This window comes from Larimichthys crocea, chromosome XVIII (assembly GCF_000972845.2).
Source record: "Larimichthys crocea isolate SSNF chromosome XVIII, L_crocea_2.0, whole genome shotgun sequence".
Classification (NCBI taxonomy): domain Eukaryota; kingdom Metazoa; phylum Chordata; class Actinopteri; family Sciaenidae; genus Larimichthys; species Larimichthys crocea.
The window spans coordinates 12,378,182-12,405,886 of NC_040028.1; the positions used below are offsets into that span (position 1 = coordinate 12,378,182).

The 27,705-nt window shown below is 42.5% G+C and overlaps 2 protein-coding genes across 4 annotated transcripts in view; one reads left to right on the forward strand and one right to left on the reverse strand.

Moving 5' to 3' along the window:
• Window positions 1–2,592: 2,592 nt before the first annotated feature.
• itga4 (integrin alpha 4) lies at window positions 2,593–25,870 on the forward strand. Of its 2 annotated transcripts, none has more exons than XM_027290845.1 (29): window positions 2,593–2,910; window positions 3,952–4,146; window positions 4,792–4,910; window positions 5,401–5,501; window positions 6,526–6,658; window positions 7,167–7,234; window positions 7,477–7,609; window positions 9,776–9,861; window positions 10,096–10,158; window positions 10,250–10,390; window positions 11,187–11,295; window positions 12,562–12,656; window positions 12,759–12,849; window positions 12,936–12,981; window positions 13,124–13,278; window positions 13,738–13,892; window positions 13,997–14,149; window positions 17,815–17,891; window positions 18,142–18,283; window positions 19,069–19,170; window positions 19,721–19,797; window positions 19,886–19,975; window positions 20,688–20,775; window positions 21,070–21,177; window positions 21,507–21,629; window positions 22,049–22,171; window positions 22,464–22,559; window positions 22,744–22,863; window positions 24,008–25,870. In XM_027290845.1, exons 2-29 carry the CDS (start codon window positions 3,965–3,967, stop codon window positions 24,107–24,109), a joined length of 3,078 nt encoding a protein of 1,025 aa, XP_027146646.1. In that variant the 5' UTR covers window positions 2,593–2,910; window positions 3,952–3,964; the 3' UTR covers window positions 24,110–25,870. The 2 variants fall into 2 exon arrangements, with proteins under 2 accessions (XP_027146646.1, XP_027146645.1); XM_027290844.1 differs by having other exon boundaries at window positions 2,594–2,892.
• The window catches only part of cerkl (CERK like autophagy regulator), a 34,392-nt gene continuing 31,973 nt past the window's right edge, over window positions 25,287–27,705 (reverse strand). For both annotated transcript variants that reach the window (XM_027290846.1, XM_027290847.1), the window contains exon 14: window positions 25,287–26,555. In XM_027290846.1, coding sequence (XP_027146647.1) covers window positions 26,477–26,555 — 79 coding nt within the window. In that variant the 3' untranslated portion in view covers window positions 25,287–26,476. The remainder of the gene's footprint in view (window positions 26,556–27,705) is intronic.

The following is a 27,705-nucleotide window of genomic DNA, read 5'->3' on the forward strand; positions in this document are numbered from 1 at the left end:
GAACAGGGGAAGTTTCAGAACTATTACTATCATCTGAAACAATCAGCACATGATGGCTGTGTGACTGACAACACAACTGCTGCTTTAAGTGCGTGTGATTGACTACTACAACTCCAACTGGTTGTTTGTTTGAGCTGCTGCTCCTCTTTCCTGGCAGCAGCAGCAGCATGCTCTCAATCCTTTCATGTGGGAATAAGTGAGCCCACATGTCTTATCTCCCCGCAGCTTATTTTCTTCATGTCTTCTGTCCTCCCATCCATCTACTATCTGCTCTGACCTCTGGCCTCCTAATTGCAGGCTGAGCGGAGGTTCACGGTGACCTTAGTGGAGCCATCACACAGCTAAAGGACTGCATGAGCAGGACGGCAGTCAGTGTGTGACCTGATCAGTGAGATCACGCCCAAACAAAAAGCACTTAAATCTGAAAACTCGTGTCCACGCTGATGTTTTCAGGTCGTTTTCCAAAGATCTAGTCCAACATAAGGACCCTCCGAGTGTGTGGGAGGGTGGGAACAGTAGCTGGTCAGATTCCTACATAACTGTAGGGTCATTAACAGGAAATACCAACAAACACATTGAGTGTGTGTGTGTGTAGTGTAGAGTTCCTGTCCGACATTCGCCCAAACAGTCTGTCTGCTCCACAACTGTCCATGTCTGGAACTATTTTTAATGGTTCAGATCAGAATGACAGCTGATGATGAATACAGATGTTGAAGACGGTTTCACATTATATTCCTATACTGTACTGTTAGTCTTCTTTATTACTGTGTATATTCTGTGAATAAACAGTGCTGAAAAATGAAAGAAGTCTCTCCCTCTTTTCTTTCCTTGGTGTCCCTCTGGTTTATTTACTGATGGTTGAAGGTCTGGAATGAATCACAGAGCGGTTTGAGTTCTTCAGTGACTCTTTCAGGATAAATATTCTTCCCCTGACTTCAACTCAACACAGTTAATACCATCTACAGTCTGGTTACTTTGGATTAAAACAGCTTCAATCACACAAAGCTGTTCCTCTGCATAATTTGTTTGGGTGAATGTTTACACAGAACAGCTGTTCCCTCCAACGACACAGAATATCTGAAGCTGTGTATTTTTACACGTTATTCTATAATCATGTCTCATCTCCGTTTACTGCCTCTTGGGGTTTTTCTTTTGTGCTGTCTGGGTAACAGACAAACAAAACAAGGAGACTAACTGAACCATATACAGCAGAAATGTCCAAATCCCATGTGGTCCAAAGCTTCATTTTTAGAATATATTTTATAATATATTATTTATGCTAAACGCTATGGGGTGCGCCCACAGGTTGATGCAGTGAGTGAAGCGCAGCAACTCTACACTGTACCGTACACGCAACTATGACATGTCTTCAGACAAGTAAAAGTTTGCTATGTGGCATTATAACTTCATCATGTTCATGAAGCAACGATAGACATTGTTTTAAAAATTAAAATGCAAATGTCAGCATGCCAACATGCTTACTGGTTATATAAAGTTAAACATGTTCACCATTTTAATTAAACACAACTCTCACTCTCCCCAGTTCCTGAACAACACCCCTTAGATGTTTTAGCTGTACCCATGGTGACCTCCACTTTCTTTATCACACTGGCATAGACAGATAAATAAGGTTGTCATAGCAGTCCAGTATATTTGAATACAACAAAAATACAATAAATATCTCAATATCTATTTAATGATTCAGCAAAAATGAATAAAAAAAAAAGCCTCCCAAACGGTGTATACTAATTTTGGTTGTGGGGCAGCTGTGGATCAGTTCGATCCCCGGCTCCTCCAGTCTGCATGTCAAAGTGTCCTTGTGCAAGATACTGAACCCCAAATTGCTCCTGAAGGCTGTGCCATCAGTGTGTGAATGTGTGTGAATGGTGAATGAGTTATGTAGTGTGAAAGAGCTTTGAGTGATCGGAAGACTAGAAAGGCGCTATATAAGTACAGTCCATTTAATCCAACCTTTCCCCTTGCAACAATGTGTGTTTGACACTTTGGTTTACAAGCAAATAACATGGCACTGCCATCATCCAGTTGTATTGTGTTTACTGCATAGACTGTATAACACACGGATGTGGTACCCATGACGTCACGCACAGGTTTCTGAAGAGGTGTATGTGAGGGCTCAGCGTGGTGGCTCTCCTGCCTATTCCACCTCAATATTGTGAGTTGTGTATAAATTCACCCTCAGTACAGTTGTCATGAACGGGGAAATTAGCTACAGAGACCAAAACTGTTTTTTGTACCAGGCTGTAAACATGTTTATTTCTGCTGTGAAGTTGGACGTTTCAACATGGGGACTTATGGAGACTGAAATGTTTTGTAGCCAACCCTTAATGCTAACATGTTGTTTTGGGAAGGAGCTTTATTTTTATTTTTATTTGGTAAAACAACTAAACCACTGAGCATGTTAGCATGTTTGTGTTAGCAGCTCATAGACAAACATGAGCTGTCACATAAAGTGTAGTCTGTTAAAGGTTCAGTGTGACACATGGCTCCAGTCTCTGCCCGCGCACGTGCACCAAACAGAGGCGCGTGCGCACCACCCTCGCGCACTTAATTTAGGCGGGGGGTGTCGGGGAAACACCGTTACACACGCTCGCGCAGAGCGAGGGAGGTCTCTCCTTCATGTCCCACTGACTTGATCTGAAACTCGCAGGGACTCCAGCTCTGCCTGCCGTCCTCCTCACTGTGTCTCACTGTCTCACCCCGGCTCACTTTCTGTCACTAAAAACCAGGAGCTTTCAAGCACGAGGTGGTTAATGGACCTATAGGAGCAACAGGAGGTTTCACGAGCGTGTCACCGCGAACGAGACGGATTTAACGGATTTAACTCTTCCATCCACCCGGTACCGGAGCCACTGTGACCCGGGACACCTTCAGGTACGGCAGCCCCGTTAGGTACGAACGACTGAGTTAATTAAGAAAAGTTTACAGAAACAAAAAAACTAAATTAAACTTTTTTTTTTCAATGCGGTCATTTTCCATCTTAAAGTAAACATTCATTTATTAATGACTAATATATATCTATATATATATATATATTATAATCTATATATATATATATATATATATATATATAATGAATAAATTCATCTGTAAAGTAACTCGTTTGTTGTTCTGTTTTTGTTAATGGCTGAAAAAGTAAATAAACAAAATAATTAACCTCTCTAAAAGAACCACAAACTAAGAATAATGTTAATTAGTTTAAAACAATTGAAAGAGTTGGAGACAGAGTTCAGTTGACAGGGCTGGACCAAGAAGTTTGAGGGCCCACGAGCAAACTATGTTCCTCCAGCAGTCTCTGCCTGAGTCACTTATTCATGAGTCTGCTTCAGACACATTTCATACAGCTGTAATGTCTGAGTCCTTAAATGTGAAGCTACAGCCAGCAGCCAGCTGACTTTACAGCGACACATGAAGCCAGTGTGGAAGTGCCAATAACTGTAACACCTCGAGCGTCCACTCGAGGCTGGCTACAGAACGAGTCAGTCTCCGTAAGTCCCCATGTTCAAACTTAGTGAATTTATATACAACTCACCTGTTCAGATTATATTAAGACTTAAAGTTCTGCAGGATTAACAGCGTGGCTGCTTTGACTGACAGGTGGGTGATGATACACGTTTGCTGATTTTCAGTTCAGCTGAAAAGCTATGCTAAGCTAAGCTAACCATCTGCTGGCTGTAGCCTCGTATTTTCCGTACAGATGTGGGAGTGGGAGCGATCTTCTGATCCTGTAAAGTGAGTTAGAGATGGATCTGAAAACTGAAAGAGCTGCTCCTTCATTAAATACATATATATATTGGTATATTAGGAGCTTCCCTTTGATTTGAAACAGAGTTCTGTGAGTTTGAAGAACATTTGTACAGGAAACGTGAGCTTGTAAAGACGGAGACTTGATGGTTATTGATTGTTGATTTGTGTCTCTCTGGTGTCATGCAGTTTGTCCCCCGTCATGCGTCCCTCAGTGGACCCTGTGTGTGTTCGCTGCGGCCTCGTCCTGGTTCAGGTTCTGGTCCTGGTTCATCGTGCAGCAGGATACAGTTTGGATCAGGAGCACAGCCTGGAGTTCAGCGGCCCCTCCTCCTCCATGTTTGGATACTCAGTCCTGCTGCATCGCCATGGAGCTCACAAATGGTCTGGATCTGTTCTGTTGATCGGATATTGATCTGTGATTGATCCGCTACTGATCTGTTATAGATCCTCTATTGATACTCTGGCTCCTTTTACTCCTACTGACCCTCCATTGAGCCTCTGACATCTCATTTTCATCCTCTACTAAACCTTTATTAATCTGCTTTGGATCATTTATTGATCTATTGATCTGCCTCTGATTGATCATTTATTGATCACACAGTCCTGCTGTGTTTAGCAACTTTTATTAACTGATAAATTTGATTTAACTCTTTAATTATGTTTAACACTTGGTGGTGTGGGTGTGGTGGCCTCACTGATGGAGGAACTACATTTCAAAAGCTCAGGGGTGTTAAGAATGCTGATCACAAACTCTGACCTTTAAATGGTTAAACGTAAACTTCAATAATTTCACATTTATTTCATTATTAGCTGCCATCTTCACAGTAGGACTGTGTGTGTGTGTTTGTGTGTGCGCATGCTAATTATCCAGTTCTTGTCAAAGAGAGAAGCTCATTGATGCTTCACACACAGACACCATTCAGACACTGGAGAGACACAAAGATTCTGTCTAACTCTGTCTGCCTCTCTGTCTCTCTGTCTGTCTCTCTGTCTGTCTGTCTGTCTGTCTGTCTGTCTCTCTCTTAGGTTGGTGGTTGGAGCTCCAGTAGCAAAGTCTCCCCACAGTTTGTCGGCTCAGTCTCCAGGAGCTATTTACCGCTGCAACATCACCGCTGAGCATCGCCACTGCCACCGCATGCACTCTGGTGTGTGTGACGACACACGCTCTCCTACAGCACGGCTGTGACACAACACACTACATCAGAATAATGATATTCCTCTTTCTGTAACCCGTCACCACAGAAAATCAGAGCACTGTGTACCAAAGTGGCTCGTGCAGCTGCACTCTCTATTTAAAGTCATGACCTTTGTGCAGCTTCAGTAGAGCTGTGTTATAAAGCTACATGCAGAGCAACCTCATGTAGGAAGCATTGCGCAGGTGGCATGTAGCAGGTGTGAAGCATTGAAACACAGATCAGATCAGAAAGCATAAAGCACAGCATGAACCCTACAGTGCTCTCTAAACATGACTAAACTAAACTGTCTTTGTGTCTGGTCAGGGCAGACTCAGCTGTCTACCATGTGAACACTGTCAGCCGCTCAGCAGTGGCAGTAAAATACCACTAATTACCCGTGAAGGTGTAAAACCAGTGAATTCATTTGTGTGTGTGTGTGTGTGTGTGTGTGTGTGTCCAGAGGTGCAGACCTGTGGAAAAACGTGTGAATCAGACAGTGATCAGCAGTGGCTGGGAGTCAGTCTGTCCAGACAACCTGGAGACAACGGAGGACACATCCTGGTAACATCTCACACACACACTCCACTGACCTGTCACATGACACATTACAGTGACAGAGGGGCCACAGATGAGCTGTGATTGGCCGGCTTGTGTGTCTTCATTCATGTTACTGATTGTCAACAGTGAAGGCAAAGCGGACGAGGTAGAAAACAAGCAATAATCTGCTGTTCTTTAGGAAGAACATTGAAGTTTTAGTTCTACAGCTGCTGTGACAGCCGCTCCCTACATTAGCATTCTTCAGTAGGTGTAAAGTTTTGACGCTGTGGGTAACTTGTGCCACATAAAAGAGGAAGAAATTCACAAAAAGGTTTTGTTAAGGTACAAAAGTTAAAAAGTTTTATGTGACTACATGATTAAATGATTAGAACAATCATCACTAACACAGATACAAAACTTAAACATGTTTATCTATATCTTAAAGATATATATCTTTATATAGGGAGTCTGTGGGGGGGAGTCTGACTTCATATGTCTCTAGACCAATGTTCACTCCAAAAAAACCTGAGCTCTCAAACACTGAACGTACAATATATTTTATTTTATCGTATTTACTATTGCTTTTTTGATATTTTATTATGTATATTTTGCTTTATAGTATATTTTTATTCTTTGTTGTCACTTGTCACTTTGTGTAATGCTACTGCTGCACTATAATTTCCCAGCTTGGGATAAATAAAGTATATCTATCTATCTATCTATCTATCTATCTATCTATCTATCTATCTATCTATCTATCTATCTATCTATCTATCTATCTATGACGTACAGTCAGTACAGTCAGAGACAGACACGTTAAAGGTTTACCCTCTGATCATTACTATTGATAGATGTGATCATGAAAGACTGTCATATAAATACACAGCATGTGTATACACACACACGTACACACATAAGGTCACGGTGACATGGGTCATGAAAGTGACAGCCCTGTGCTGCTAACTTGTGTGATTGTCGGTAATGAGTCCATGTCACATGTTGTTTGCATGTTGTGTGTGTGTGTGTGTGTGTGTGTGTGTGTGTTTAGGCATGTGCTCACCGCTGGAAGAACGTCTTCTACTCAAACAAAGACAGTCAGAACCACAAGCTGCCCAACGGACTCTGTTACCGCTACAGCAACGACCTGAGTCATACCCAACCCATGATCCCCTGCTACAGAGGTACACGCACACACACACACACACACATGTTGGGTGGCCAACAATATTTAATAAGTTTTGTTTCTTTATTTCTTTTATACCTGCAATAACTGATTTTTTTGGACATTAAAAACATATTGTGAACAAAACATTTAACATATCACCAGCTTTGAAGCTGATATGTTGAACTCGTAGCAGTCACAGAACAACGCGGTCATTCATTCATCATTTAGAGTTGTGTCTGCGCCCACCACTCACTCAGCTCTGTTTATGTTCTCAAATACGTCTGTCTGTTTAGCTGCTAAATGCTTCACTATGTTTAGCTGCTGGTTTCTGAGGACGTTCTCTCATTTGTGATTATGCTGCACTTCTTTCATTTGTGTGTGTGTGTGTGTGTGTGTGTGTGTGTGTGTGTGTGTGTGTGTGTGTGTGAAAGTAACAGCTGTCTGGCTGTAGGAGGAAAGGAGGTTCTGTTTTGTTTGTTCACCTTTACCTCTTCACACGTCTGTCTCTGTTTGTCGTCCTGCAGATTACCAGTGGAAGTTCGGTGTGGATTATGGGTCATGTCAGGCCGGTATTTCCAACTTCCTGACAGAGGTCAGTGACACACAGGCTCGTTTGTCTTCACTGTTGTCACCAGCAGGCTGCATGTATAACTTGAGAAGAGTTGTTCCTATTTTTGCAGAAATTCATTTTCACCGTTTAAAAAAAAAAAAAAACATTGCCGAACATTGGTGTCGAAAATGTCCAACAAGTGTTACAATAATGATTTTACGTGTCACATGTATGATAGAGATATTGGTCACACTATATGATGGTAGCCCTGAAATCTCTTTCAGGATCTGGTCATCATGGGGGCTCCGGGGACATCTTACTGGACGGGTTCTGTTTTGGTCTTTAACACGTCCAGCAGAGGGATGTCACTGTACCTGGACGACGAAGCCGGAGCTGTCGGCTTTGAAAGCTACCTGGGTAACTGATATGTCGTACTGATTTACTACCAGTACACGACAGGTTGTTCATGGTCCCTGATCGGCCTGCTTCAGTCTCAAGTTACATTTCCTGCTGCCATTTCACATTCAAAGTTTTCCCCATCCCAGTGGAATGCTTTATTGTGAAGGAGTTATAGGAAATGCAATGCATAGTTAGTTAGTTACATCACAGTTCATACCAGCAGTCGACACCTTCTACTTGAGCTCAAACATACATAGGAAGTACTGAAACTAAAAACAGTAACCACAGTAAGCATTTCAACACATAGAGTGGCTGATTTTATCAAGTGACCATGACCCCTCACCTCGCAGTGTTGACAGACCGAGCAGAAAGAAACATTTTCTCATCATCTCGTGTGTGTGTGTGTATGTCACTAACCGCTCTAACCGTAACCAAAAACCAAGTCCTAATCCTGTCTCGTCACTAGATCAACCCAGGTGTGATTTATGTACGAGATATGGAGAGAAAAGGTACAGATGCTTCAGTTGTTGTTCTAAACTGCAGAAACTGCACGTGAAACCGAGAATCAGGTTTCTCTGTATCCTGTCTGAAGAGAGCAGGGTTACATGTTGAAGAACTAAATTTGCTGCAAGAAGACAGAAACCACAGGAACCACACATTTTGTGTGTGTGTTCACACATAGAGAGAGTGTACTTACCCAGCCACCATGATGTCTCAGTATTAAGAGTATAAACAGGATTGTGAGCAGAGGTGCGATGTTCTTCAGATTAAGGTGTTGAAGAACATTTTGACTTTTCTCACGGAGACACAAAAATATGACTGACAATCAGACTTTAGTCTGCTTGTTTATGATGGAAGTAGAGCTTTGTGTGTGTGTGTGTGTGTGTTTGTTACTTTCTGTAGCCCTAACCCTTCTGTAACTAACCCTAACCAAAAACCGTCAAAAGTCACATTTCCACAAATTTGATATGCATACTAATAAAACGCACATGTTAAATAATGTTTAATCTTTAATAATATTATAAGTAAAGTATAAGTACATCTGTACTTATACTGTATTTTCCAGCAGGGGGGTCTGGGGGTCCTCCCCCAGAAAACTTTGTATTTCTTAGATGCAATTTCCTGCATTCTAGTCAATTTTAGGGTGACTTGCTAGACATGGCAAATCCTAAATCCCATCTGATTCATAGCTTGCATTCTCAGTTGCATGGCCTGCACAAGAAAATACTATTTATCGGAAAGAAACAATAACCACTTAACTATGGACATCATGTCATTCACATCTTTTTTAGACATATTTGTTAAAACATTTTAAATATCTTTATTTGTGAATGTGCTCAAATATTTTTTTAAACACAAACTTTGTGTATGTTTTTAACATCTTTGTGTGTTTTTAAACATATTTAAATACATTTAAACACATTTTTGTTAAAAAACATCTTCACTTAAAAAAACACAATTTAAGGAGGAGGAAAGAAGACTTCGAGTTTTAAGACGACGCGATGTTTGAAACAAGCGGTATTAAAGAATATGAAGCAGCAGGTAGCAGCTAGCGGTGCTGCTAAGGCTAAAACACAGAGTGTGGATGATTGACACCTGTCACCTGTCGACCAATCAGAGTCAGGAGAATCTATTAGTACCGCCCACATTCACCTTTGACCCACCAATGACGATCCAGAATGAAGTAAACCCAAAGGTAGTATATCGCAGCAAGAGGTCTCACTTCACTGTCAAAGCCTCTTTGTCTTTATATAACAACCAGGAGCTTCGTGACTGATTCAAACTAAAGCAGAGACATAGCAGGAGACATTAGCAGAGACATAGCAGGGGACATTAGCAGCGTTTCTTCGCGCTGGACATACTGTGTCGTTTTGTGGATTTTTGTTCACCGAGTTTTCATCGCACAGTGATGAGACACATATCTTTGTTAGATATATTTTTATTTTTTCCCCCGCCGCGCCTCCCCTGAAATCCTCTGGCGCCCCCCAAGGGAGGCGCGCCTCACACTCTGAAAACCGCTGACATAAGAAGGGATGACCATTTTAGAAGAGGGATGATTTTGACCATTTTTCCCCACAGGGGGGATGCCATCCCCCCCATCCCCCCTCAACTCGAGTACTGCTTATACTGTAATTTATTTACTGCAAAAATCTAACTGTATGAAAACGTCCTGCTGCTATTCAGGATACTCTGTCGGAGCCGGTCACTTCCTGAGTCCTGATTCTCTGGAAGTGGTGGGTGGAGCTCCACGATACAAAAAGAAGGGCAAGGTAAGACCTCCTGTGTACCTGAATATGTGTGTGTGTGTGTGTGTGTGTGTGTGTGTGTGTACCTGATAGTCTGAATGTGTGTGTTTGGATCTGCTTGACTTCTCCTCTATGGTGTTGTGAAGATGTTGTTCTTGGGTTTTCTTGATATTGTGTCCTGTTATGTAGTCGCCATGATTGAAGTTAGTGTGTGTGTGTGTGTGTGTGTGTGTGTGTGTGTGTGTGTGTCATATGCAGGTCTTCATATTCACAGTAGACAATAACATGCTGCGGGCTGTCTCAGAAGTGTCTGGAAAAGAGGTAAGAATCCACTTAGCATTAGCATCTTTCATTTAAAACAATGGAGCATTTAGCGGTTAGCGGTTGTGTGTCCTTGTGTGTGTTTGTGTAGCTGGGATCTTACTTCGGCTCCAGCGTGTGTGCGGTGGATCTGAACAACGATGGTTTGTCAGATCTGTTGGTCGGTGCTCCCATGGCGACAGGCGTCACCAGGGAGGAGGGGAGAGTCTATGTGTACATCAACCAGGGACAGGTGAGTACCTGAACGCACCGTTTTAACACAAACAGTGACAGTGTGGTCAGATTCAGATGTCTGTCACTGTTAAATACTAACACACCGCTAACTGTCAGAAGTTTTTCCACAGACGTGACATTTATTTTTGTTTTTCTATGTTGGTTCACCACCATCCATAATTAGCTTTCATTTGTTCCAGATGTGAGCAGACAGATGTTTCTATAAATGATGAATGACTTTGAAGACTTGAATCATTTCAGTCAGTTCAGTTTAAAGAGTTGGAGTCGCTGACTGTGCGTTTCCTTCGCTCTCAACGCCGTGCAAATGCCCCTCATTACTTACAGCAGGCATCACTGTTCATACAGCATGACGTTAAACACTGATTGTGGCTGAGTCTGGTTCATGCTGATACAAAACTACTCTAGCCTCTACAAGCTCAGGCTAACAGCTCACAGCCACTCATGAGTGACAGTTATCACGTTCTGACTCTACTGTGGCTCTCACTTTGAATCAGCTTTTAACAAGGAGCTAATGTGCTGGTATCACAGCTGAGCTGACGCCCACAGTAAATGAAGCTCCTTTGCTAAAAGCTACTCATCTGTGACTTAATGATGTCCTCTCAACATGCCCCCTTCCTCTGTAAATGTTTAATGGTGCCCGACTGAAGACAGCACACTCACAAATCAAGAGTTTTTTTTTACATATATCAGAGCCCTGTAACCGATGCAGCTAAATGGAATTCAGCCATGGTTTTCATTATTGTCTCTTCTGTGTAAACACCGTGTGCTGTCTGTGTCTTCACAAAATGACTCAGGCCGAGCTGTTGGAGGCTCAGTTTGAGCTGACAGGCAGTGACGCCTACGCCGCCCGCTTTGGAGAGACCATCGCCAATCTAGGAGACCTGGACGACGACGGTTACCCCGGTAATGACCACACCCACACAGCACAGCCTGACCAATCAGCTTTAAGTCTGGTCAAACCAGACTAAGTATACACAGGACCACTAATATTACTACTGCTAATACTGAATCCTACTGTTTATAGTACTACAGCTAGTAACACGGCTTCTACCACAGCAAGATACTACTGCTCCCTCTGATATTACTAATAAGTACTGCAAATACTACTTACAACTACTGATACTGCTTCAGACACCACTGATACTACTGCTACTAATACTACTACAACCACCATAAATAGTATTACTGATAATAATACTGCAACACTGCTGCTCCTTCTTTTGTTACTACTTAATAGTACTATACTACGACTACTACTGTATTACCTATAACTACTTCACCAAATACTCCCAAGAACAGCAACTACTACCACTGCTGCTAGTACCACTGCAAATATACATTTTGCTACTGCTAACAGAAGTCATATTATTATTTCTACTATTCAGATACTACTGCTGACATTACTTCAAAAGCCTGTAGTACTATTACTGCTGCTGCTTCAGTACTATCAGTCGCACTATCTGGCTGAACTAAACAGTGGTGAAAAAAGTGACTGCTGGAGTTCAGGTCTCTGTCCGAGGGGGTACCAGCCACCCACAGACCACCAGTAACTGTCACTTCCTGATAACAGAGAAACATCCCTGACTTCAGCACAACGCCCTCACATATGCAGCCCCCTCACCATCTGTGTGTGTGTCTGTGTGTGTGTGTGTGAGAGGGGTGGAGTGTGTCATTAAGTTCATTAAAACTGTAATGACAAACTGTTGCTGCTCTGTAACTGGACCTGCCTTCTAATCTGCCACAGCTATATAAAAGGCTGAGAATGTGCGTAGGTGCGTGTGCATGTGTGTGTCTGTGTGTGTATATGTGTGTGTTTGTTTGACTTTCAGAGCCGTCGCATCTTCAAAGCACGCAGGTTAAATATTAAAGGAGCATGCTGTTATTTTCTCAGGTTCAAGTGCAAATCCTGAGTGCTTTCATCCTACGAGACATTTCCCACCAAGACTGAGGTCCAGGACCCTCTCCAACACACTCTTTACCCCCCTTAGAAAATTGGGACCTGACCTCTCATTAACAATTAGATTCCATCTAGTTAAAAATCTGCAGCAAGTTTCAAGTCTCTGACATCTTCATGGAGAAAGCAACAGAAAGCAAGAGCTGTCTGGAAGGAAGGAAGCCAGTTTATAGGTCCTTACAATGCAGTAATATAACTTGTGTGTGTGTGTGTAGATGTGGCGATTGGTGCCCCACAGGAAGACGACCTAAAAGGAGCCGTCTACATTTACAACGGCAGGAAGGAGGGCATCTCCCCAACTCCATCTCAGGTGCAAACACCAACAACACTGAAACCTGTGTATGAGTATTATTATTATTCACATCTGCTCTGTGATATCCAACATGATGTGTGTGTATGTGTGTGTTTTCAGAGGATTACTGGATCCACATTGGGTCGTGACCTCAGGATGTTCGGCCAGTCGCTCAGCTCCAGCATCGACATCGACGATAACGGCTACCAGGGTAACCTGAACTGTCACAACAACCGGTGTCACATCATTTCTGTTCTCACCAGATGTGCTTTAAACCAGCTTCAACTCTCTCTGCAGATGTGGCGGTCGGAGCATTCCTCTCAGACTCTGCAGTTGTTCTCAGGTAAAATAACACCACAGGACCTGGAAATGTTCTGAACGCAGATTCATGATTGTGGATAATGAAATACATCTACCATTCCATTATTTTCAATTCAAACATGAAATATGTATGGCTGCCTCTGAATGTGTCCTGTGTGCTGTAGGTCCCGTCCAGTGATTCAGGTGAAGGCATCTCTGACCCTGCCTGAGCAAATCGACCCACAGTTGGCGCTGTGCCAAGGACACAAGAATCCAACCGTGTGCTTTAATATAACTGTCTGCTTCAGCGTCAGGTCCAGACACTTCAGAGGAGCTATAGGTACTGTAAAGCCAGCTGTTGTTGCTTCAACTGTCAAGTTTTGACAGTTCAATTCAGTTCAATTCAATTTTATTTATACATCTCATGACACTTTTCATATAGAGCACGTTTAGACTGTACTTTTTATAATATTATTTATAGAGACCCAACAAATCCATGCACAACACATATACAGTGCTAAATATAGTATTGGAACAATGGTTTTAGATAGAGGTAGACAAAAACAGCTATAGTTAGTTAGCTAATTGAGCTAACGATGGCTAAGTGGGTTGGTTAAAAGGCTTTTTATTAGACTGGTTTTCAAACAAGTTCACCATGAAATGGTCTTACGCATGCACTTGATGCCTTCATACATCATATTGTGCTAAAAGACAAGGCAAATAGTGACCATCCTCAACAGTTGATGATACGTGTAGTGTCTACTTATCTTTAATGTTGTTTCTCTCCCCTCCTCTTCAGAGCTTCAATATAATTTGACCTCTGACCTCCTCCATAAACCATCCTTCCCTCATCGATTCTATTTCCATGGTAACGGGTCATCCAATAGCACAAGGGGACGTGTGAAAGCACGACATGGCCAGCTCACTTGTACAACACACGTGGCTTACCAAAGGGTAAAGCACTAATACATGTGCTATGTGTTACTTACTGATTGGACTAGCTGTAGTGATCCTAACAATGTTTCTCCTTCCTATGTACCTGTTTGTTCGTCCTACAGAAAGATGTGAGGGACATTTTTACTCCAGTCCAGTTTGAGGTTTCCTACAGTCACAGAGAAACAACCCCCCACCGGCACGCTTCCAAAACCTTCCCTCCATTAAAACCCATTCTGCAGCAGAGCGCAGGGCACACCAATACCATCACCAACCAGGTACTGACCAGCGGTAACACTTAGCTAATGCTAACACCAACCAGACACACAGTGAGAATAACATTCTGTGCAATAACCTGTAAATCTGTGCAATACCTGTGCATTATAATATATTTATTTATCCTAACTGTTTACATTTAGTCTGTTGTACATAGATATGTATATACTGTCCACTTACCATCCACCTACCTCGTGTACATAACACATTTCATCCTACAAATGTCTGTCAGTGTTTATAGATACACATCTATATTTATGCACACACATATATACATATATCTTTTAAATATGTATATAGTTATTTTCTTTATGTTTTTATGTTTTATGTTTCCTAAATTGTATGTTCATGTCTACGCCTACTTGTCATGTTCGTTGTTAAACTGTATGTTTTTTCCTCTATGTACAACCGTGAGCACAGTGAACCAGAGTCAAATTCCTCGTGTGTGTACACACCTGGCCAATAAAGTGATTCTGATTCTGATACAGGATAGTGCTAATACCAGCTAGTTAGTGCTAGCACCAACCAGGTACTGGCTAGTGCTCATACAAATTAGGACTAGGCTAGTGCCCAAAAAGGAACCTACTGTAGTCAATATCAATAAGATACTAGTTAGAACAAACACTAACCAGGTCAGGCTGTTATTGCTATTTGGTTCTGGCCAGTGCTAACAAAAACCCACAAGCTACCAGCTTATACCAACAAGATACTAGCTAGTACAAAAATTAACCAGCTGCTAGGTAGCTGTAACTGAAGAAAAATTTCAAGATTAACTGGCCGGACAAAATGATCAAGTTAGAACAACAGAATAATATATACATACAGTAATTGTTAACAACAGGTTGTGAAAGTATTTGTATAACAATTATTAACATTTTATAGGAACACCATATATTTACTAGAAATGAAAAACAGCCTACAGGTTGACCTTTATTACCTTATATGTACTTTGTGCACTACACAGCCACAAGCTAGAATGAAGATAACTGACAGGTCATCACTAAACTGTTCAGTGTTAAAAGGAAGGAAACAGCTAATCAGATGTCAGCTCCACCACACACACTGATAATGACTTCCTGCTAATCCAGATGTGTTTACAGCTGTAACATCTGCACCACATTAACCAACAGTCATCTCATCCTGTGTCCACACCATGTCCCACTGACTGCTAAATACAGAGCATGTTAACATGTAGGAATTTACAGCTGAAGTCAGTCATCAGGACAGTATTCATCATGTGTAAGACCGGTGTCATAAACTGGAGTCATATACTGGATTCATAGACTGGAGTCATAGGCTGGTGTCATAGACTGGAGTCATATACTGGATTCATAGACTGGAGTCATAGGCTGGAGTCATATACTGGAGTCGTAGACTGGTGTCATAACTGGTGTCATAGACTGGGTTCATAGACTGGAGTCGTAGACTGGTGTCATAGACTGGTGTCGTAGACTGGGGTCATAGACTGGAGTCATAGACTGGAGTCATAGGCTGGCGTCATAGACTGGGGTCATAGGCTGGAGTCATATACTGGGGTCATAGACTGGGTTCATAGACTGGGGTCATAGGCTGGAGTCATAGACTGGGGTCATAGACTGGGGTCATAGACTGTGGTCATAGACTGGAGTCATAGACTGGGTTCATAGACTGGAGTCACAGACTGGGTTCATAGACTGGGATCATAGACTGGAGTCATATACTGGAGTCATAGACTGGAGTCATATACTGGGGTCATAAACTGGGTTCATAGACTGTGGTCATAGACTGGAGTCATAGACTGGAGTCACAGACTGGGTTCATAGACTGGGATCATAGACTGGAGTCATATACTGGAGTCATAGACTGGAGTCATATACTGGGGTCATAAACTGGGTTCATAGACTGTGGTCATAGACTGGAGTCATAGACTGGGTTCATAGACTGGGATCATAGACTGGGTTCATAGACTGGTGTCATAGACTGGGTTCATAGACTGGTGTCATAGACTGGGGTCATAGGCTGGAGTCATAGACTGGGTTCATAGACTGGAGTCATATACTGGTTTCATAGACTGGGCTCATAGACTGGGGTCATAGACTGGAGTCATAGACTGGAGTCATAGACTGGGCTCATAGACTGGGGTTATAGACTGGGCTCATAGACTGGGCTCATAGACTGGAGTCATAGACTGGAGTCATAGACTGGGCTCATAGACTGGGGTCATAGACTGGAGTCATAGACTGGGGTCATAGACTGGAGTCATAGACTGGGTTCATTTACTGGTGTCATAGACTGGGGTCATAGACTGGAGTCATAGACTGGGTTCATAGACTGGTGTCATAGACTGGGGTCATAGACTGGAGTCATAGACTGGGTTCATTTACTGGTGTCATAGACTGGGGTCATAGACTGGAGTCATAGACTGGGTTCATAGACTGGGCTCATAGACTGGGGTCATAGACTGGAGTCATAGACTGGGTTCATAGACTGGAGTCATAGACTGGGGTCATAGACTGGAGTCATAGACTGGGTTCATTTACTGGTGTCATAGACTGGGGTCATAGACTGGAGTCATAGACTGGGTTCATTGACTGGTGTCATAGACTGGGGTCATAGACTGGAGTCATAGACTGGGTTCATAGACTGGGGTCATAGACTGGGGTCATAGACTGGAGTCATAGACTGGGTTCATTTACTGGTGTCATAGACTGGGGTCATAGACTGGAGTCATAGACTGGGTTCATTTACTGGTGTCATAGACTGGGGTCATAGACTGGAGTCATAGACTGGGTTCATAGACTGGAGTCATAGACTGGGGTCATAGACTGGAGTCATAGACTGGGTTCATTTACTGGTGTCATAGACTGGGCTCATAGACTGGAGTCATAGACTGGGTTCATAGACTGGGGTCATAGACTGGGGTCATAGACTGGAGTCATAGACTGGGTTCATTTACTGGTGTCATAGACTGGGGTCATAGACTGGAGTCATAGACTGGGTTCATAGACTGGTGTCATAGACTGGGGTCATAGACTGGAGTCATAGACTGGGTTCATTTACTGGTGTCATAGACTGGGGTCATAGACTGGAGTCATAGACTGGGTTCATAGACTGGAGTCATAGACTGGGCTCATAGACTGGAGTCATAGACTGGGCTCATAGACTGGAGTCATAGACTGGGGTCATAGACTGGGGTCATAGACTGGGGTCATAGACTGGGCTCATAGACTGGGGTCATAGACTGGAGTCATAGACTGGGTTCATAGACTGGTGTCATAGACTGGGGTCATAGACTGGAGTCATAGACTGGGGTCATAGACTGGAGTCAAAGACTGGGTTCATAGACTGGGGTCATAGACTGGGGTCATAGACTGGGCTTATAGACTGGAATCATAGACTGGGGTCATAGACTGGAGTCATAGACTGGGTTCATAGACTGGGTTCATAGACTGGGGTCACAGACTGGGGTCATAGACTGGAGTCATAGACTGGGTTCATTTACTGGTGTCATAGACTGGGGTCATAGACTGGAGTCATAGACTGGGTTCATTTACTGGTGTCATAGACTGGGCTTATAGACTGGGGTCATAGACTGGAGTCATATAATGGAGTCACAGACTGGAGTTATACTGATGATTATTGATGATTGATGTCATCAATAAACTCTCCGCCTCTTTCACTCCGTCAGACTTGGTTTGCTCGGCGCTGTTCTCTGCCCAGCTGTTCGACCAACATGGAGCTATCAGCTAAACTAGTGCTGCCAAAGTAAGCACACACACACACACACACACACACACACTCATACATACAGCAGGGAGTTGTGTGTGAGCACCTGTTGTATTTAACACAGGTCATAGCAGTGTTGACTTGTGTTGTGCTTGAAGATTGTCTAAGTAGTTTGTGCATAGTTTAGGTAATGTAGTCTTAACACGTATGACATCACACGTAGTGTTTCATTAGTATTCACATATGCTGCTGTCGTCCAGCTCATATGTTCTTTGTTTGTTGTCCTCAGTCAGCAGCAGTACTTTCCTCTGGGCTCTGGACAGACCATCATGTTGAAAACCGTGCTGCTGAACTCCGGGGACGATGCCTTCTTACCGCGACTGACGCTGCGTTTCCCCAACAACATCTACTACATTAAAGTTCTGAACAACGTGAGTACGCATCACGTTGACTGGGCAGCTTAAAGATTTAAGTTTAAAAGTTACAATCCTGAAGATTTCAACCCTGGTGTAAGTCGACGGCTGCAGCACACACTCACTGTCTGGAATACAACAGAGGAGCAGCTGATGTTTACAGCACAGACAAACAAAGTTACATTGTTTTAATAAAGACCTCACTCTAGTATTTGCCTTTTCCCATCATGACGAGATATTCTCAGACTGATTTGTGGAAAACAGTAATCGATTTTTGAGCAGCTGGTTTGCAGCCTGCAGCTTTTTATTTAATAGCACAAGAGAAGCAGCAACATAAATATTCTTTATTCAAGTTTTTTGTTTAGAAAAGCAGAGCAAAGTTTTCATAGTCCCATCATGCACAGTCCACACAGAGAAGGTCTATTATCAGCTCCAAATTCTCTATATTAGCCTCCATACGTGTCAGTCAGCTCTATTGAATACTGTCACCAATGACCAAAACGGCCGCTGTTTTGATCATCCATTGGAGTCACTGCTAACCTTGGTGACAGATACATGTTTCCTGTTTACACAATAAAAGCAACCGTGTGTTTTGCAACGAGGGTGATATCGATGAGATGACATTCAGCTGAGTTAAAGAGGGAAGTTTTGGGTCATGTCCTTTACTGTGTGCTCTGGATCTTTACTGGTCTGAGAGGTTGGGGGTGTGGGGTTTAATTCCATGAAAATGTCAAAGATTATAACTTTAGCAGCATCAATAACTCATAAAACAAACTAACCAAAGTGTGTGTGTGTGTGTGCAGGAGGATAACATGGTCAGCTGTGACGTCCTACAGGAAGCCAACAGCACAATGGAAGGTGTGGACTGCGGCGTCAGCAGCCACCTCCTGCCAGCCCACGCTCAGGTAGGCCTCAGCTAATCACACGCTGTTACTATGTCCTGACGAGACGGCCAGCAGGGCTTTTAGTTGAATGCTAAATCTGCATGCTAATATGATGTCCCCATCTTAGTTTAGTGAGTTAAATGAGTTAGCTGGTGGGGATGTCATTAGTTTGGCAGGAATCAAGTAAGTGGGACAGATAACCGTGTTAGACCTGAGCTCACCAAACAGTTGCAGCGTGTCTGTACTTTTTGTTTCGCAGCTTTTGACCCGTCAGCAGATATTAGCTGTTTTCCAATTTCCTTCGACTCAGTTGATTGTGACTCAGTTGAATTGTGAAAGAAACTGTTGAAATATCAGAGTTCCCCTCAGAAAAACACAGAGCAGCAGTTTTAAACTTTCCTCTAACGCATAAACGTTTGATGAGAACACAATTAAATAAAGATGAGAAAAACAAGTGAAGAAATAAATAAAAAAACACTTGAGTCTCCAGGAAAGTCTAAAAATCATCAACCTGCAGCGAAAAAACGTGAAAAACCATTTGAAGTCACACACATTTCCTATTTCCTTCTAGTTAAATATCAGCTTCCTATTGGACGTGAGCCAGAACAGCACACCTGGTGACATCATGATTCACGTCAACACCAGCAGGTAAGGACACGCCCCCTCCTCTCACCTCAAGTGAAATCCTGGAAGACGTCCGCAGGTTCATCATGTGATCTGACTGTTCTGTCTTCAGTGATAACTATGAGAGGGAGGAGTATCTCCATGACAACGCCGTCAGCTTCACTCTGCCTCTGAAATATGGCGTCAACGTCAACATCCACGGGTGAGTCAGCAGACACTGTTACTATAGTAATCATATCAAAACCAAAGTAAGAAAGTGTAAACAAATAAATGAAAAAACTCAGATAAACGTGTCACGTACGAGATTTAGAAGATTGGACCTGAAGCAGTCTATTTTGGACCCAACACACATCACTTCCACTCAAGCCTCCTCCTGATCCACCTAAATCTAATAATAGTCATTGAGTCTGAAAGGAGGCAGAACACAGAGACCTAAAATATAATAAAACAATTATGAGTGAGCACACACATGGACACATGGAGGTTCTGACTTCATTAAACTTCTTCCTGTTTATATTTGATTACAGTATAGTAAACTCACAGTCAACATGACAGGAAAGAGCAGTCAGCAGCAGGGAGGCTGCTAACAAAGACTAAAGTTAGGTACAGTTAGAAGAACTGAAGCATTAAACAGAGAAACAGAAAATGAGAAGTGAGTTAGGACAGTATTTTTTTATGGAAAAGGGATTATCAGGAGGAGAATCTTTCTGCACAGCGAGAAGAGACAGGTTCGTCTGCTGGAGGACGTGTCTTTACGTTTCTGATTATTGATTATTAGAAATGTAATAGTCCTTTATACGTGGAGTCAGCCCTTCAGTGTCTCACAGCTAAATACCCAGCAGTCACCACTGATGTCCGTCTGTCTGTCTGTCTGTCTGTCTGTCCGTCTGTCTGTCTGTCCGTCTGTCTTACAGTTTTGTCAATCCCACCTCGTTTGTGTTTGGTGATGAAGACTCCATTCCAGTTGACTGCTACCAGGAAAGATTCAACTATACGTACAAGGTAAGTGTTAGTTTGGTTCAGACAGAGTGTAAAGTGAATTCAGTTGTCCAATAAAATAATCTGAAGATTTGTTAGCTTTACGTTCTGCCCAAACACATCTTTCCACTGTCACAGTTAGAGGTGAGCAGCTCTGCTTCTACCTCTGAGCGGTCTCCCTAAACTCCACGTCTAAACGCCTGAACAGAAACCCAGCACCTGTCAAAGCCTTTGTTTGGTTCCACAGAATATTCGATGGCTTGTGCATAACACAGAAATATTCTAATCTCATCTCTACTGTTATTTGTCTGCCTGCAGGTGTTAAACTATGGTCCCAGCAGCTCTCTGGATACCGTGGTGGAAATTATGTTACCAAAGATCCTCGCACCTTACCAACACAGACTGCTGCAGGTGATCGAATGGCAGGTACGTCCAGTGATGGCAATATGAGTCACAGAAGTACAATCAGTATGAAAATAACTGTGCTTCCTCAGGTTTGTGAAGATACATGATACTTTGTGCCGTCTCTGTCAGTTACCGGAGCCAGAGAAAACTTCACTTAACAAATTTTGATTTGAGGGGTTTTGGTGTCTTAGTGGACACTTCTGCATCAGCTTCAACACTCAGCCGTTGTGGTGGCAGTGAAGAAGTACACCAGTAGTTCTGTTAATAATAATAATAATAATAATAATAATAATAATAATAATAGCAGCAGCAGTGACATCAGTAACGCTGTGTGAACTCTGTCTCTGCAGACGTCTCGTGGTGTGTGTTCCATCAGTGACACTATTCCAGTCAAAGACGACTGCGACGTCCCTCAAGCTTCCGTCATCAAACAGCTTGTCTTCTTCTTCTCCTCCACCTCCACCCGCAGAATGGTACACACACACACACACACACATATGCTGAGAAACTGCTTTGAAGAAGTGTGCAGTTATTGGCGTAGTGAAGTGAGAAGTTGACCTTCTTGCTGACAACTTGAGATAAATTCTGCAGCTATGGTCCATCTGTGCTTTCTGTTCTAGAATATAGAATAGATACAACTCACAGGCTCATGGGGAGTGTAGTATTTAAAGCCATTCCACAGCCGCACTCTGTGGCTCTATAGATGGTACTCAGTCTGTCAGTCATTCAGTCCACCACTTTGGCTGAAATGTCAGACCTCTGCATAGATTACCATGTCATGTGACCATGAAAGTGAGATGCTTTGATCTGCACTCAACGTTCATCACTCCACCGGCCTGACGACACACCGACCCACATATAAGCTTCAATCTGTTTCCATGTGTGTGTGCAGTTTTGTGGCGGCGATGAGCTGTGTGAGCGCTTGGTGTGTCGACTCGGTAACCTGGAGGTCGGGAAAGAGAGCACTATCCAGCTGGAGATAGGACTGAACCCTGCTGTGCTACTGCAAGCTCCGGTAACACACACACACACACACACACACATACACACACACACACACACACACACACAGATGACTGTGAATCAGCTCTGCAGGAGATGTAAATTTACACTTCAAGTATTTATTCTTTCATTTTCACATTGTGACTGTGAGTGCTGCCAGAAATACAGATGACCTACACTCAGTACTGAGTCTGAACACATCCTGTATAGACACAGGACATTGTTTTGCAGGAACACAATACAAACATTGGATAATTTGTGCTTGTTGTCTCATAACCTCATGTCTGTCTGGGTCTCTGTCTCAGGGTCGTCATGGTATCATGAGGATGGAGAGCAGCGCAATGATGTCAAACCCCCAAGGGCCCAACACCGTCCTCATCCACGGACAACCTGTAGCACAGGTAAAACACCCTGGCACCAGCCACCACCAAGAACCAACAACACCGTAGAGTCAAACTAGACTACAACAGTTGCAGGTCACTAGTGCCTCATCAAAGCCTCATGGGACTTGTAGTTGTTCAATAAAGTAATCTACTGTGTCTAGATGTAACTAATAATCATATATTGTATGTGTTATGTTTCCAGGTGGTGGTGGAAGCTCTTTTTACCCAGAAACCCTCAACAGTTGTGAAGGTCTTCATCATCGTGATCAGTTTAGCTGTGGGTCTGTTGATCCTGGCAGCTCTCATCTGGTGTCTGTGGAAGGTATATATACATTTTTAATAGGCCTGTGCTGAAAAAATCGATTTTCCGATTCTGAATCGATTTGCATATTAATTCCTTAAGATCGATTCGTACATCCAAAAATCGACTTAATTAAATTGTAATTTTAATACATTTTCCCCCGGTGAACTTTAACCCCACTAGTCGCGTCACTGAATTGAAGCATGCGTGCACCGTGTTTAAACTACACTACAGCGTCTCACACACGCGAGGTGCGTTCAATGGCCGTTGGAATGACTATGATGCGTTCATGAACGTGGGAAAAATAGAAATTCACCGGAAATATGATAAAACTACAGACAAAAGAACACTCAAGGAAAACTCTACAACTACCAGCCACTTCTGTAGGTTCTCTTAAAATAACTGAGGCGATTGCGGGTTACATTTGCAAAGATATGCGCCCGTATTCCGTTGTTGAAAACGAGGGCTTCAGGCGACCAAAAAAAACACCCGAATCGAGATCGTTTGGGTTGGATCGGATCGGATTATGATAATCGAATCGGAATCGAATCGATTCTTGGAATTTGAATCGATACCGAGCCCTAATTTTTAACATAAACAAAGTTATGTTTAGGTTGAACAGTTGAAGAAAAAACAGATTTAATCACACTTGATCATATCGGCAGAGAATATCAAACAAGATGTGTCCGTTGGACTCACAAACATGTCACACATAGTACCATTAAACCTGTCTCACTTACTGAGGACGCAATATATCACAATATAATAGTACTGATAAGCTACAATATAACACAATACAATGGTACTGATAAACTACAGTATATCACAATATAATAGTACTAATAAGCTACAATATAACACAATATAATGGTACTGATAAACTACAGTATATCACAATATAATGGCACTTATAAACTACAGTATATCACAATATAATATATAATGGCACTGATAAACTACAGTATATCACAATATAATGGTACTGAGAACTATAGTATAAGACAATATAATGGTATTTAGAACTACAATATATCACAATAGAATTCTGTCTTACTCTTATTGTTAAACTGTCGATAGTCAGTGTATCATGCTATAATGATACAGTATATTGCTATATAATACACTGATAAATCACACTGTCTCTGTCTCCTTGTGTGTCTGTCAGGCTGGATTCTTTAAGAGAGACTTCCAGAAGAAGAAAGAAGAGTCCAGGAGAGACAGCTGGGATTATGTTCCTAAATATGATAAAAGAGAGAGCACTACCTAAATCCGACCGTCACCTCTTACTGCAACCTCCGACCTCTGACCACTGAGTTCACAATGTGACTGCAGCAGTTTTAATGGGACATGAAACTGTCAGAGATGGATGGATTACTGTGTATGACAATACGGCAACAGAGTTTGTCCAAAGTTTGCAGTACTTTCTACTGGTGTTGAACATCAGCCAATGAAAACCTGTCCAGACTGTCAGCTGATTTGAAGCCACTCGTAACAAGTTGGCTGGTTACAGAACTGTCCTGAGCGTGATGGATGATCAAACGTCCTGTGTACTCGTACACCTGAATTTAAGTGTGCCTTTATTAAAAAACCATGTTGCCTGATGTGCCTTCACAAATCCAGACCAGTTCAAAGACTGCAGCCATGTACAGATGGAGGAATAATAAAAAGGGAAGTGAACCTGAACCTCACACCTGGACTGGTCAGAAGGCCTGGGGCTTCCTGTGACAGTCACTGATGACCTTCTCAAGAGGAAGCTTACCAAAGGAAGTGACTTTCTTATCTCAGGGGATGAAGATCTGGCCTCTGATTGACTCCTAACTCCTACGTCTGTACATTATCTTCCTGCTTTTTTTGTTTACCTGTTGACTTTATGCACTGGTGACACACAGAGCAGACTCTCTGCCTGTCTCACCATTCCACCAGACGCTCTCCAGACAGAACAAGCAGTCATGTGAAGGCTGCTGGGAAGTGAAGTCATACAGAAATTGGCAGAATCACCGGTCACCATGGTGGTCGATGGATTTGTTCACATGGGTAAATAAATCTGACTATGACGGACGTGAATTTGACCAACAGGAAGTTGTCCTGACAGTCAGAGTAAGAATTGCTTCTGGTGTGAAGACGGTTGTGAGACAGGACACACGCCTTCTTGGTGAAGACAACAACTGCCAGTTATTTGTTATTTGGCCTCAGGGATGTGAGGCAGGAGAACTATTATGAACTATTAAGAACTACTTTGTTGCCAAACTTGTGGAAAGAAATGTTGAATGTTAAATGTTACTGTGCCTGAGCCTTCACTCCGTCAGTCAGTTCACATTCGTCAGTTGTTTTTCTGATCCGCTGTCGGCCTGTGAAGTTTGCTGTGCAGCTTTTTTTTAACTTCCGCCACGAGGAAGCGAGAAAGCAGCAGAGAACAGGAAACTGTTTTGATGTTTTAACGTAGTCAGCCATGGCCACCTTAAAGAAGAAAAAAACCCTTCTGCTCCACTGTTCTGAACAAATATCATGTGACATCCAGTCAAGCCTGAATGCTTTTCACTGTTTTCACTGAGTGACATATTTCCGATCATGCCCGCGTGAATGCAATAATAACACATTTCATTTACAGAGCGTGTTTCAAAGATGCTGTACAGACTGTAGAGGTGAGAGGTTCACTGGAGCTGATGTCACCTGGTTCAACAGAACCCAGGGAGACTTCAGAGGTGGACTGGACCTCAGAGGACGAGATGTTGTTGGGTGACAGATTGAGACACACAGGTTGAATGATTACTTGAAAAGCAGCATTCAAAGATAAAAAGTTTTACAGTATTTAAATATTCCAAAGCATTGTTTGACTGTTTCAAACAGTGGCTTCTCCCCTCCCTTTATGTATTTAGTAAAAAAAAATGCACACGACACAGAAAGATTTTTCAAGATTTTAATGAATGAGTTTGTAGATTTTTTTTTTTATGTGAAGTTGTTCTGCACTGGAGAGTCTCACTGCTTTTATCAACACGTTTCCATTAAAATGAAGGATTTTCTATTTAAACTGCTCCTTCTTGTTTTTGTTTCCGTCCAAAAAATCTCAATGAAAAAAGCTTCCAAATAAAAACAGGAGGATTCAGTAAAAACTGCTCTGTCATGATTAAATCCAAAACTTTTAGTTTCTGCTTCTGCTTTTTATCCTCTGCACAGAATGGAACACAGGAACACAGCACACAGAACAAAAAATGCCTTTTCTTCACAGTGCAGTTTGAAACTAAATTCAGATGCAGCTTTGCTCTCTGCTGCAGAGCCACACAGGACAAGACATAACAAAAATTGTAATAAAAAAAACAAAAAAAAAACAGGCAACACAAATGAAAGCATCCGAGGAGAGCTGATAATTCAAATAGAATAAAATGTAAACATTCATGTGAATATAAAACATCTGTATCCTCATAAAGCACAGGCAGTTTGGAGTTAAAGCTGCAGCGAAATATATATAAATGAATGATGTAACGAACAGGAAGCTGCAAAGATCTGTTGCTACTTTTACTTCTACGTTAAATCAAGTGGCCGAGGAAACAGCAACGACCTACAGAGGGCGCTGTCCACCCTCTGTGATTACTACGATGTGGCGATGTGTCTTGCACAGCAGCGCCCTCAGCCGGACTTAGATGCAGCTGCAGGAGGCGGTCGACTCGGCCTCGTCCACCTCCTCCCCATACAGAGTGATGAGCCGTGGATGGACCCTGAACACACCACGAACACACACACACACACACACACACACACACACACACAGTCAGATGTGTGTTTAGGACCCAGGAGAGGAGTTCACAGGTGATGATCAACGTATATGATGTCAAATAATGTAAAGGAGCAGTTCAACCAAAACACACAACATTTCTCACTGCTGCTGGTGTGTCTCCATGGAGACAGCTGTTTTATTTGTCACAAGTTTTGAAGTTTCTGTGTTTTCTGTCTTCAGGTGAATACAATGGAAGAAAGTTTAGATTGTGCTGCTCACTGCAGTGAAGAAAATCAACAGGAGTGCTTCCAATACTCTGGATTATCCTCAGAACTCACTGCAATGACCTCTCAGCCTCTTTCACTCATGCATGTTCATCTGATGTCGTCAGTCTCACGTCTGAACACACAGTCACTGTCACGTAAAAGTGAGTGATTGCGATCTCGCTGGTTTGGCTTGAGAAACCTTTCTTGCACGTTTTAACACAGCACCAGGAACATGACAGTTTGAGATCCGCTCCGATGAGTTGTGGTTGAAATGTGAGAACAGATGTGATCTACTGAGGAAGTTTCACAGCTTTATCTTCACAGACAAACATTAGAACACAGTGCTCAGGGCTGAGGAAATAAAAGAAACAGCACAGTGATGAACTGCATGGAGTTATTTCAGGATGAACAACATGAAGATAAAGGATATCAAGCAGACGACAGAAACACATTTTTATCTGTAGTTGCTGGGTCAGGTGCTCCACATGCTGTTTAAAAGTCAGACTGCACTCCAGCTAAGTTCACAGGTATTTATAAGACTGGACATCTTCAATTTCAGAACCAGTAAGTGATGTTAACCCTAACCCTGTGAAGTTTTATATCATAGTAACTGTTGAACTTTATTGTTGCTTAGTTTCTTGGAGACGTTCCGCCTCTCTTCGAGGAGGCTTCTTCTTTTCTAACTGACTGGTGGGTCCTTGAGAGGCATGTGATCATGGAACAAATCATCAGAACCCTCCGTCATTGAGCCCAGAACATTCCAACGAGGCGCAAATAACACAGAGAGAGAACATGGGAGTTTATGAAAAACTCTGAGGCAAAAGCTTGTTCTCTGCTCTGTAGGGACAGAGCATTCACACACAAGCTGGACAATGCAGTGTACAC